The sequence below is a fragment of the Sardina pilchardus genome, chromosome 21 (genome assembly GCF_963854185.1).
Source record: "Sardina pilchardus chromosome 21, fSarPil1.1, whole genome shotgun sequence".
Classification (NCBI taxonomy): domain Eukaryota; kingdom Metazoa; phylum Chordata; class Actinopteri; order Clupeiformes; family Clupeidae; genus Sardina; species Sardina pilchardus.
Genome location: NC_085014.1, coordinates 17,428,945 through 17,441,451, shown reverse-complemented (window position 1 = coordinate 17,441,451; position 12,507 = coordinate 17,428,945). Strand labels below are relative to the sequence as shown.

The window sequence follows — 12,507 nt, the reverse complement described above, 5'->3', positions numbered from 1 at the left end:
TGTGTCAGACAGAATTTATTTAATGTACAATTCCACCAAAAAAAAAAAAAAAAAAAAAAGAGTTTTAAAAAAATAAAGGTTGACCTCACACTTGGCTTGCCAGCTCTCGCTCTGTAGAGTATCCCTCCAGATGGTGAGCCCGGTGGCTACGCCGTCGACAAAAGTAGCCAACGTGACCGTCCAGGGGGGGGATCACTTTCAATACGTCCATATTCAAAATTCACCACGCTATCCAACACTCTCAACCTCATATCTGCATCTCTGAGGACAAGACTCAATGATGCCCGCTCTTTCTCTCTCTCTCGCTCTCTCTCTCTCTCTCTCTCTCTCTCTCTCTCTCTCTCTCTCTCTCTCTCTCTCATACTTTTGGTATACAATGCCCCTCCTCCACTGGGACGTCCACTCTGGATTTGACATCATCTTCTGGGGTTTCACATACATTTTCTCGTCTGTACTCTCGGTTGCATAAATGCTGGCTGAAGTGAAGACTTGGGAACTCCAAATGTAACCACAAAGAATGGAAGACAGGAGAAGCAAGCTTAACTATACAGAGGCATTCCTTGAATTATAGCTTCTTATATCATCTATATATCTATATATTTTATATATATAAAAAAAGATTCACTATGGTTCAGTGTGGTGACATCAGGCAGTGTAACAAGATAAAATCCCAAGTTATGGAATTTTAAGGTGCTTCTAATGTTTTAAAAATCACAATTTTTTTTTTATACTTTCACCTGAATGACATCAGAATAATTAAACTTTAACTTGGAAATGAATTTGCGATTACATAACATTTGCATATTTGCTTAAAGTCTGCACTGTAGTTGACAATATAAAGAATACAATAAACTCATAACCAATACGTTATCATTAGCATTGTTGGTTGCAAAATGCACCATTCTGGGGCTACCACAAATATTTAATTGACACAATTGTACAATGGAATTGCAAAATTACCAAAATATATTAAATAACATTTTTTTTTTTTTTCAAAAGTGGAAAGAAATCTCCAGAATGATCAAATAAAATCGATCTGATTATTTTTTCTTGACCTAACCGTATCCATAACAACAGTGGATGGTGACTGGTACAAAACACTGAGACTGCCGAGATATACAGTAGATTCTTTACAGTAGACTCATCCTCTCATTCCATCTCTCCACTTCCCTACATCCATCCATCTTGACACGAGAAGCTTTTGTGGGGAACCCCATTGATCTACACAGTCATCCAGCGCAAGAGGACCGAGAAACCTATTTGCCAGGCTGTGGACAGTTTAATTGGATGTACACTAATTATCCCTTACAGACACGGGTCCTCTTCAAGGGGGTATCTTATAAATATCACTAAAAAAATCATCAAGGTCTGTGATTCGCGCTCAGGTGTACAGTCCATCAGGTGTGTGAGGAATGTCTGGAGGGAGGGGGGGGGTGGTCGGGGTTGAAGACTGGAGGGGGATGGGGAGGTGTGATATCATGAAAAAGTCAGGTGAACTCTTTCCACTGGCTTGAAGCCAGTTCAGGTGGGGTGGTATAAGGATAAGGAGTGTATTGCTTGTCGGAATGGGGTGCTACAAAAGCTGTTAAGAGTCTGGCACAAATGTAACGCAAACCTAAACCACATCTGACCCCCCAAGACCTGGTCCAGTTGTGGGTCCACAGGATGTGGGCCATGACTGGGCTGGACTCGTGGCAGAATCAGACGCAGCTCAGGACTGTGAGGCAGCTGCACTCAGACTCATATCTGCACCATGACAGAATGAAACAAGGCGAGACTCGCACGTCTGAGAGTCTGAGAAAAAAAAAAAAAAATCAAATGATGAGCTCCTCTAATCTAGCCCTCTTTTAACAATGAAAAAGTATATGTACCCCAAATACAAGAGAAGAGAAAAAAATATATATACCATTTAATAAATAAAAAATTAAATAGGGCACTTGGTTCTTCATTACATTAAACTTAATGTGCATTGCTGAAAGGCAAACATGTCAGTGAAGATTTGTCCTCATTCAGTTGCGTCGAAGTGTCCATAACAGTCCACCAAATCTGGGTGCCACAGTCGTCTCTTCCTGTTACGGACCGAAAATCACTTCATAAAAAAATACCTATAAAACCAAATACCATATGGGGTGCAATTCAGTCCCCTCTCAATGCCACTTTGTCCTGCCGTGGAGCCACTTGTTCTTCATGACTGGAATATATATTTGAGTCTCACTGAGCTGAAAACTAGGGGCCGCTTTGTTTTTGTTTGCTTGTTTGCTTGTTTGTCTGTCTGCAGTTGGCGAATCGTTGCTCGACAGTGGACTGTGTGTGTGGTGGCAGCTCCTCAACAGAGCCTCTCGGTCAGTCCTCTTCCCTCGGGGATCAGCTCTCAGCGGCAGCAAAAAGTGTGTCGCGGCGCTCGTGTTATATCCTTCTCACGTAGTTCCCAGGGAAGGTGCCAAAGAACTTGCTTCTTCTCGACGTTCCTAAAAAACAAGTGAGCGTCGATATTAAATCACAACCAGTTACACAAACACAGAACACAAACAATTATTGTGCAACAGCATGGTTTACAGTCTATTTACAGCTACTGTGAACCGTTAGCTTATACAGTATACTCTACATAAATCAATTTGCATCGCACGCAATGCTTTTCCTATCCACACGTATTTTTTTCATGTGTGGAGTTCATCTTCTGATATTTGCAAGTCTGTGTCATACTATTCAACATTCTGGCATCAACAACTCACAGAGGAACGTGGCTGGGATCAAAACAGAAAAGCCTCATAATGAGGTGAATGTGAAACATTAGAACACTGATGTCATGAATGGGACATCTTTGGAGTTACACGGCAGTCAGAGACAATTTAGTGTTCAGTGTGAAACAAAGTCCAAGTGTGCCCTCTACTGGTAAACATTGTTACTACACACACACACACACTTCTACTTCAGGCAGCTTCAGGGGAATACTGATGACAATGGTGAGCATTATAATTCTAGTAGTCCAACTATAGAGCAAAACATGCAAATATTGAGCAAATGTGGTTTGATTTGTAAACATATGGGTGAATTGGAGGTTTATCCAAACTTACCTACAAACCAACCATCATCACACTTCTCCATGACGTCAACAATGTCTCCTTCTTTTAGCTCCAGCTCATCTTCATTACGAGGGGCGTAGTTGTAAAGAGCCTGGAACCTGAAAGAGACAATTTAGTTTTCAGTTTTTTTAGGACATTCATGTATTCCACAAATGTACTACCTCTTTAATATATATATATTTTTATTTTGTTTAGATATCAATGTGCCAACACTGTGTCAATACATTTGTGATGTTTTGGTTAAAGGTATGATATCCCTTACAGAAATGTTTGGTATCTGGCAAACAGTTGCTGCAGTCTTTTGCAGCAAGGTCATATTTTCACATGCAAATTAGGTTTCTGGCCAACAGTTTCACTTAACTTCTAGCTATTTTGCAGCAAATTTGCAGCAATGTCATATGCAAATTGTGTTTGTCACCAGAAGTTCCCTGGAAGTTTGCCATTATTGGCTAAGAGTGAAGAATCACCGGTGAACATATTTGCTACTGGTGGCAAACTTCTCATAGTGGCCAAAATTTTGCTAGGAGTTTGCCTTTAGCGGCTAACATTAGCAACTTTCTGGTAATATTTTAATAGTGAATTCATTGTTTGCAACATATCACCCACAGGTGACTGAAAATCTGCTGCAAACATTTAATTTCTGTAGGGATGAACCATGAGAACAGTGTTGAAGATGAAGGAAATACTGAATGACGTAAAGTTGAGAGACACTCACGGTTCGCCAGTCCCTTGTAGTGGATCTTGCACATAAGCTTGTCTCTGAGACTGGGGAGAGAAGACACCAAAAGTGGAGTTATACAGATGCACCATAATCACTGTGTTGTTTCTCTTTGCTGCACATGGTCTCATGACACTCACCCAATGTAGCACTGTGCACAAAATGCAAAAACATTTTCTAATACAAAGCCATGTTACCAAGCCTGTGGTGATATAATGTGTACTGTATAGTCTACTGCATCCCCCCCGAGGTCTGTGAACCAATCGAACCTGGTATAACTGTGTCAGGGAGCATGTAGTTTACTCTGTAGGGTGAAGGCTCCTCATCTGGGAGGCAATTTAGGTCTGACTGGCACTCCCTTTCTGAGTGAATGGCCACATCCGCTTGATGTTTAATGGTTTGGCTATAACTTGTAAGAGCACCACATCATCTCAATTTGCCATCATCACAGCAGCAAATGCTAGCTACAGTAAGAGCCATCCATCAAGCCACAGGCTTAGAAACAGCATAATTATGGCATAGGAAAACCAGATACGCTGAGAGCAAGGCTTGTACTCCCCTTGTTTGGAGGACATTTGGGGGCAATGGCCACTTGTCTAGCCTTGGGGAGTACAGCACGTTTGGGCTGCGAGCACAGGAAACAGAGGTTCAGCCCCCCTCGTACACTCAGCATCACACAACACACCACAAGAGCACGCACACGCCAAACAGGGTTGACTCTTGGGCTCAGGCTCACAGAAAACCAGTCTCCAGTCAGAATGTTTGTTCCAATGTGAGAGTAACTCCTTTGTGACTTATGCCCCCTTTCAAAGACATACAGACACACACACACACACACACACACACACACACACACACACACACACACACACACACACACACACACACACACACACACACACACACACACACACACACACACACACACAGCCCTCCCCCCGACACACACACAAAATAAACAAACAAGAATGAGAATAAGCACTCAAAGCACCTCTGCTTCAAACTGTCAGAATGATTCCTGAACAACCAAATCAGGATCAGGCATTCAGAACCACATGCGGCATAACCCCAACAGATACACACACACAGACACACACACAGACACACACACAGACACACACACACAGACACACACACACACACACACACACACACACACACACACACACACACACACACACACAAGCGTATTATCTTGACTAGGCACAGCAGAGAATCTTCATCCCAAGCAATTTAGTTACCACAAACACTCTGAGCTAGACATGCTATTATATAAACATGTTGAAACAAATGACACACCGGAAATAGAATACCTTTAACCAAATGTGCCTTGTAATTAAACCATTTTAATCAAGATTTTTGAGGGATTTATTCAGTGCAGTGTAGCTGTTTCATGTCAGAGCATGCATGATCAAAGCAACCTGAACTGTAAAAAACTTCATTTCCCATAAGGCATAGCTGCTGACACCACACAGGGTTGCAGTCATGCCCATACCCTATGTGAGGGTGAAAAGCTCTGGCCTCTAATGGGTGAGCCACAGTCTCCTAGACATCACGGGGCTACGTGGTGGCTTGCCCACCACGAGGGCATCACGCTTCGACCCGGGCTGCAAGAACCACAATCGCCAATAGGCCATTTATTTATGACAGTGAATACATACACACACACGCTCATGTGCACAGACACACTCACACACACAGACACACCAATGTGCACAGACACACTCACACACACAGACATGCTCATGTGCACAGACAAACTCACACACACACACAGTGTGTGACACGCACTTCTTACATACCACTCAAACTCATGCTTCATATACTGTACAGTAAGGACATTTGTATCTTCAAACCTCTAATCGTAAACACCACACATTTCACCATAAATTCAGCACATCTCCATACAATATCATAGAACTACAGCACTACAGCAACCTGTTATTGATTTATCTGTCTGTAATCTGTCTTGAAATCGAACGACACACATAACTGCCACCCTGATCTCACGTGCGGTGGCACGCTTGACTGTGACAGCCTATGGTACTGTCTGTACTCTGTTGCATGCTAGCGAGGGTTTCCAGTCCGTTGAACTGAGCAGCGAGGGGCTACAGTAGGCTTGTGAGCCTCACACCAGCCATACAGAAATAGGCCGCGTGGAATCCGACACAGGGCAAAAGGGGAGTCAGAAGAGGCTGAGGGGTAAATATGTGCTACTACAATGGGGCTAATATTAGCTCCACAGAACAGACGGGTGCTTCAGCTCTTACTGTTGCCATAGCAGTGACTGAAACCCTCCGAAAACAATGGACACAAAATGGAAAAGTAAGCTGGGTTTACAAAGACAAACATTCCCGTTCACGTTACAGAATAAAGGGCTTATTTTGAGACTTATTGGAGGAGTTATAGCTAGATTTGCTGGGCTCTCACGACTCTGACATACACCAACATTGTGGGAGAGCCGTCCATCACTATGAAATTACAAAAGTGTTAGAGCTTACAATATTAATCAGATTGAAACTACACTGAAGTATGTGATAATATGTGTTAAAGACAAGGATATACGCAGGAAAGACTATGGACACACACACGTACGGAAGACTCAAATGCACTTTGGGTTTACCTTGACCTTGTGGGATCTGGGTTCCAGGTGGGGGGAGAATTTGGAGGAAAGAGGGGGGGACTGAGACATACTGGGGAGTGGAGGAGTGGAGCGGGGGGAGGTGGGGGAGGATTTGGGAGAGACGCCCCGTGGGGGGGGCAGGGGCTGCTGGGAAGGAGGGGACGAGAGGCGGAGTGATGCACCCTGGGTAACCGTAGCCTGGTGAGGGGATGGAAAAAGGAAGATGCGATTTAAACCGTTTGCTCATACATCAACCAAAACGGCCACAACCAAAACCAGACCAATCCAATGAGCAAAAAAACAAAAACAACAACAAAAAAACACTCCAAGCCAATGCCTCAAAACTTAAGCAAGATAAAGCAACAGTACCAACATGTAATGCCGCTCACTTGAACAGAACTGAAGGATGGCAAAACAACTGGACTGCGCTGATCACTAGTGTTAGGCTTCGCGTAAAACTCTGCGGGGTTAATGCAAGCACGAAGACAGGCGCAACCATAACCAACACATAACCACAGAGGCTTTCGCATGCCAGGGGCTAGCTACCTCTCGGTCTGAAACCTCAGTACGGACAGGTGTGAAACGGTTTGAGGTCAAAAGGTCGCTGCCCGCCGTCCGGCTCCCATCGCCCGGCTCCTCCTCAATGAAGAGCTGGGGGAGCTCCTCGGTGAAGTCGGAGCCCAGCGAGTAAAAGCCTTCCTCCTCTTCTTCCTCCTCCTTCGCTTGCGGCTGCTGTCGCTTCAGCTGGCTGCCTTTGATGATGGACTTCACCTCCTCACACTCTTCGTCGTCAGGATCTCCAGAGGACAGCAGAACATCTTGGCTCAAGGATTCCTCGTGGCACCCCAGGTGGGGCTGTGCCTGGGGTCTCTCGTAGGACCTCTCAAAGGGACTCTCGACAAGCCTTTCCTGGACTTCGTCCTGGGTGTTCTCCTGGGGTCTCTCATAAGACTTTTCGAAGGGACTCTTGACAAGCCTGTCCTGGGTGTTCTCCTGGGGTCTCTCATAGTACCTCTCAAAGGGACTCTTGACAAGCCTGTCCTGGGTCTTCTCCTGGGGTCTCTCATAGTACCCCTCAATGGGACTCTTGACAAGCCTGTCCTGGGTGTTCTCCTGGGGTCTCTCATAGTACCCCTCAATGGGACTCTTGACAAGCCTGTCCTGGGTCTTTTCCTGGGGTCTCTCATAGTACCTCTCAATGGGACTCTTCACAAGCCTTTCTGGGGTCTTCTCCTGAGGTCTCTCATAGTACCCCTCAATGGGACTCTGGACAAGCCTTTCCTGAGTCTTCTCCTGGGGTATCTCATAGTACCTCTCAATGGGACTCTTGACAAGCCTTTCCTGGGTCTTCTCCTGGGGTCTCTCATAGTACCCCTCAATGGGACTCTGGACAAGCCTTTCCTGGGTCTTCTCCTGGGGTCTCTCATTAGGCTCGTACACAACCAGCTCTATGGGGCTAAAGGCACTGGCTGGGGGGGAGGGGGACTTCGGAGGTTCCAGGGTCTTCTCAGGAGTCAGACTCTTCCGGAGCTGCTGATCCAGTCTGGGTGAGAGCGTGCCCGTTGTTGCGGACTTGCTGGTGGTGGTGGGGACCAGCTCAATGACGCTGCCGAACGGGGGGTCAAGGTCAAACACGAGGGGCGAGGTCGGGGAGGGCGTGAAGGAGGCAGAGGCCAGGTAGGGCTGCGGAGAGGGGGTGGGCTCCGGGGAGCAGGTATAGCCCTTCGGCGAGCCGATGGGGATGAAGTGACCCTCCCTGGGACCCGGCGTGAGGCTGCCGGGCGTGGAGGACAGCGGTACGGGCGAGGGCCCCAGCACGGAGGAGGAGGGGGCGGGCGACGGCGACACCAGGGCCTCCAGGGCCTCCAGCTCGGACCGCAGGCCGGCAGGTAACGGGGGAGGGGTGGGGGCCGGCGTCCCGTACGGGGAGAGGCCCAGCGTGAGCGCCAGCCACTCACTGGTCACCGCCTGCAGGTGAGACGGCCGCTGCTGGGGGAGTGCAGGGGAGCGGGAGGGGGAGGTGCCCTGATGGTAGGAGGGGGCGGGGGACGTGGCAGCAGAGCAAGAGCGTACAGAGGATGGCTGTCAAGGAAGGACGTAGCAGAGAAAGAGGGAGTGAAAGATAGAGTGATAGAGAGAGAGAAGGGGAAAAGCAAATACAATGCAGAAAGAGTGAACTCATGGAAAAGGGGAAGAGATTCATATACTGTATGTCGCTATGGAAACACATGGCCTCGTTACACCAAGGGGCAGATCTTTGTAAAAAAAACAACAATGCCACCCTTACCCTAAAATGTGCTCACAGGAGTTCTAGCATGGTCAAAAATTAGGACTGAATTTCCCATTTAGACAGTGTCCCAATATGAAAGTTTAAAACTCCCTCTCTATTCTGCTTTTAAAAAGCATCAGACCAATTTTAGTGTTCAGTTACTTCATCTGTCGAAAAACACAGATGCACTAAACCAATTAACAGAAAATGTAATTACGACATTCCCGATGATCATGTAAGTTTGTTTTTGTTGACAGTCTAAACATACGGTAGAACCCAACACTCTGCAGTCTACCTTGATATGCTCTTTTCCTTTCCTTTTACCAGCAGCAGGAGCTGCTAACACAAAATAAGGTCTCCATGTCATTGCCTCTGGCTGTGCTGATAATAAGGATGATGAGCTATTTTAAATGCAAAGTCTTTCTGCTTTCAGCTTTCTTCTGCTTCTACATTCCACACAGCCCGAGGAAAGAAACACAATCCTAACCTTAATCAACCATGCACCATTTGCATCAGAAAAAAAAAACAGAAAAAAAGTCCCTGCACTGATCGTGACACATTCTGCTGTAGGTGCTTAGTAGACGCCAAACTCACTCCTCGGCATGTCGCGTCACGTAGTGACTCTTGATACGGGACCGTAATTAGAATCAAGCCCTCCCGAGGCACGACTGAATCATTAATCAGGCTTAATCCAGCGCCTCGTCTCTCCTCAGTCATGCGAGCCGGGGATTGGATTAGGCCCCTAGCTACTCAGTGACTTCTCTGCTGCTCAGAGGGAATTATCGCCTCAATTCTAACTATATAATGATGATATTGTGTTAACTTCACCAAGACTGAGGGGGACACTGAATCTTATATCTGTGAGCAAAATTCAGACATGGCTGGTGTTGATCTGGTGTTAGGTTTCAGCTCAGTGTCAAGACAGGCAAGAGTAATCCGATCGCTGATATCTGGCAAGTTAAACAAAGGGCCCATGACTTTTAATTGCTCGACTTCAATGCACAACTGACCGAAGGTATTAGAATGCATACCTTAGCTTATAAAACTGATACATTTAATTGGATAGTATTATCAAGCACATTCTTATAAGTGGGACTGCACAATGGCCACAATCACCACTTTCCTGTCATATATTTTTGTAATGACAAACATTATGCTATTTTATTTGAAGTATCTAGCTCAAACTACACAAATAAGGTTTAACTGAAATATAGCAGACGTTTTTTTTTTATCCAAAGCAACATAAACTTGCAATGGCAGGTTCTGGAATAGACGTGGGTCAGTCAGTGATGTCACCCCTTCCCCACACCTATTAGGTATGAGGGCTTTCACCACTACAACACTGCACCACTGAAACTACTACTTACTGAACCAACCAACGTTTTAGTTGTACCATTCTGAAAGTCCAACTGTATCTTTATATGAAGTCAGATAAGTAAAATTTGTTCCAGGTACTGTATGTTCTATCTCACGTTAAAGTCAAGTGATACCAGACTCTGACAGACGAGACTATTTCAAAACTGTGCTTGAACTCAAACGAACCCAAGTTCACTTATGTCTTAGCACAAGTCCCACAAAAGGAGCTGTGTGGATCTTTAGATGGGAAGATTGCCTTACCCTGGTGGAGGTCGCACTGAGGGCCCTGTCACAGGAGAGGCTTTGGGGTATCGTGCTGTCCTTGGCATTGGCGGATGACCTCTTGACGATGTCCACATATGACATGGGGAAGATGCCCTGCTTGCTGGTGTTAGGGATCTTGCCCTCATACCAGTTGGCATCTACTTGCCTGAGCAAGATGACTCTCTCACCCTACAGAGAATGAGACAGATTTTTCAGACCAAAGGTTTTGTCCTGACTTTCTTCCGGTCTTAACATTTTTACTGTACATTGCAAGGCATGGCTGATGCTGACACGCTGACACACACACACACACACACACACACACACACACACACACACACACAGCAGGGAGCTTCCCTGAATAACACCCTTGTTAAACTGAAGGTCACTGGTCAGCAACATTAGACGTGTGAAAGACAGTGCCTTGCCCAAAGGCTGATGGCGATGACCTGCTATATTTTAACAGGTGTTCAACAAAGTGAGAACATCAGAACAACCTCCTTCAGTTGTTTCCTAAATGTGATTTTGTTTACACTGTGAATTATCACGCACCCCCCATGATAGACCCGAAAGTCTATATAATAATAATAATAATAATAATAATAATAATAATATATAAACACACAGTATACTAGTAGCCAAATCTTAAGCTGTGAGCTATCACCAGAAAACAGACGGAGACCAAAGCCTTGCCTTCCTCAGAGAGAGCTCCACGTTGGTGTCGGCGTTGAAGTTGTAGCGCGCCACGGCCTCCCCGATCTCTCGGCTCTGGGCTGGGGGAGGGGGCCTGATCGGCTGCTGCCTCTCCGATGGAGAGATTTTCTGTGGAGGGAGACAGAACCGATATTAACAAACACTATCAGACACAAGAGGACGCATGCACCTAGAAAATGAAACTGAAATACAGTTTGTATGATAATAATCATAATAATAGTAATAATAACACATTTTATTTGTAGAACTTTATATCACATACAAAGTGCTGAACATTGTAGAATAAAAAAGGAAGACAACACAGGATTAAAAGTTAAAGGTAAGTTATAGAGTTCACGTGTCTATAAAGGGAAAGCTAATAAATTCTGATATTTCGATTTCTTTCTGTTTAATTATTTCTATCCTGTAACAAGCCACAAACCAAAATCCACAGGGTACCAAACCAGCACAATGACCTGACCATAACACCATAGAGCCAGAAGCACTGCTCTGTTAGTCCGAATACACACTCAACCATAGTGAAGCGCATACTGTAGCGCTTCAGTCACATGTGCCTATTTATAACCTACTGTAGTGCACTCACACAACGAGCAGTGTGAACGGGCAACGAGAGCACACCAACCTCCACGTAGGAGATGGGGAAGATCCCCATGCGGCCATGCAGCTCTCCCTCATACCAGTTGCGGTCCACTTGGCGTGTGATGTACACCGTGTCCCCCTTCCTAAAAGTCAGCTCTCTGTGAAGCACGACGCAGGGCAGAATGAGTTATTGGAGGAGGCGGAAGACGGCAGGCTTTTCAAGTTATTGTAAATCTTTTCATGTATCACGTTTCATGTATCACAAACAACAGTCATACATTGAATTGTAAATCACATATGGGGTCAGAGCAGAAGTGAATCCTGTACAAAATGAATATTATGGATGAAAGAACAAATGAATGAATGAGTGGTTGAATGAATTATTGATCTATTACTTAAGATTTTCTGGTCAGTGTTTACATTTTGTATGAGTTAGTTGACTGAGTTGACTTACTTTGCAGTCTGGGCCTTGAAGTCATATATTGCTCTGGCTGGTTGTTTCTGTGGGGAGCATAAAAATAGTGCATACAACATGAGGATGTAAACGAAGCCGGATACTGTGCTGATACATGTCATAGTCCACGCTCCAGTGGAATCTAATCTAAATTAGTCCCTAAAATAGTTACTATTTAAGTATCAGACATTTTACCCCAGAGTTATCTGATGAGAATATACCTGGTTGACCGTGACATGAACTGGCCAATGCATTGGGAGCCTATATGGCGGGCATGTGGAAAGAGAAAGCCTTACCTCTGTCGCTTCTGGCGTCGGCCTCCTGCTCTGAGGAGTGTAGCGGCCCACATCTGGATACGAGTAGTCCTGGGAAGGTTCTGGATCGGGAGGGAAAACAAGAGGCGCTGGTAAGAAGCTCGCGAGTTGCCTTTCCTCTAGTGGACAAGCA

The 12,507-nt window shown here is 45.4% G+C and overlaps 1 protein-coding gene across 1 annotated transcript in view; it reads right to left on the bottom strand.

Moving 5' to 3' along the window:
- Window positions 1-12,507, bottom strand: part of sorbs2b (sorbin and SH3 domain containing 2b) — a 51,827-nt gene continuing 39,320 nt past the window's right edge. The window contains exons 20-27 of the mRNA XM_062524251.1: window positions 12,357-12,436; window positions 12,061-12,107; window positions 11,650-11,764; window positions 11,007-11,135; window positions 10,311-10,502; window positions 3,799-3,848; window positions 3,075-3,181; window positions 1-2,468 (exon numbers count right to left, since the gene is read on the bottom strand). Of these exons, the coding sequence (XP_062380235.1) occupies window positions 2,407-2,468; window positions 3,075-3,181; window positions 3,799-3,848; window positions 10,311-10,502; window positions 11,007-11,135; window positions 11,650-11,764; window positions 12,061-12,107; window positions 12,357-12,436 (782 nt within the window). The 3' untranslated portion in view covers window positions 1-2,406. The remainder of the gene's footprint in view (window positions 2,469-3,074; window positions 3,182-3,798; window positions 3,849-10,310; window positions 10,503-11,006; window positions 11,136-11,649; window positions 11,765-12,060; window positions 12,108-12,356; window positions 12,437-12,507) is intronic.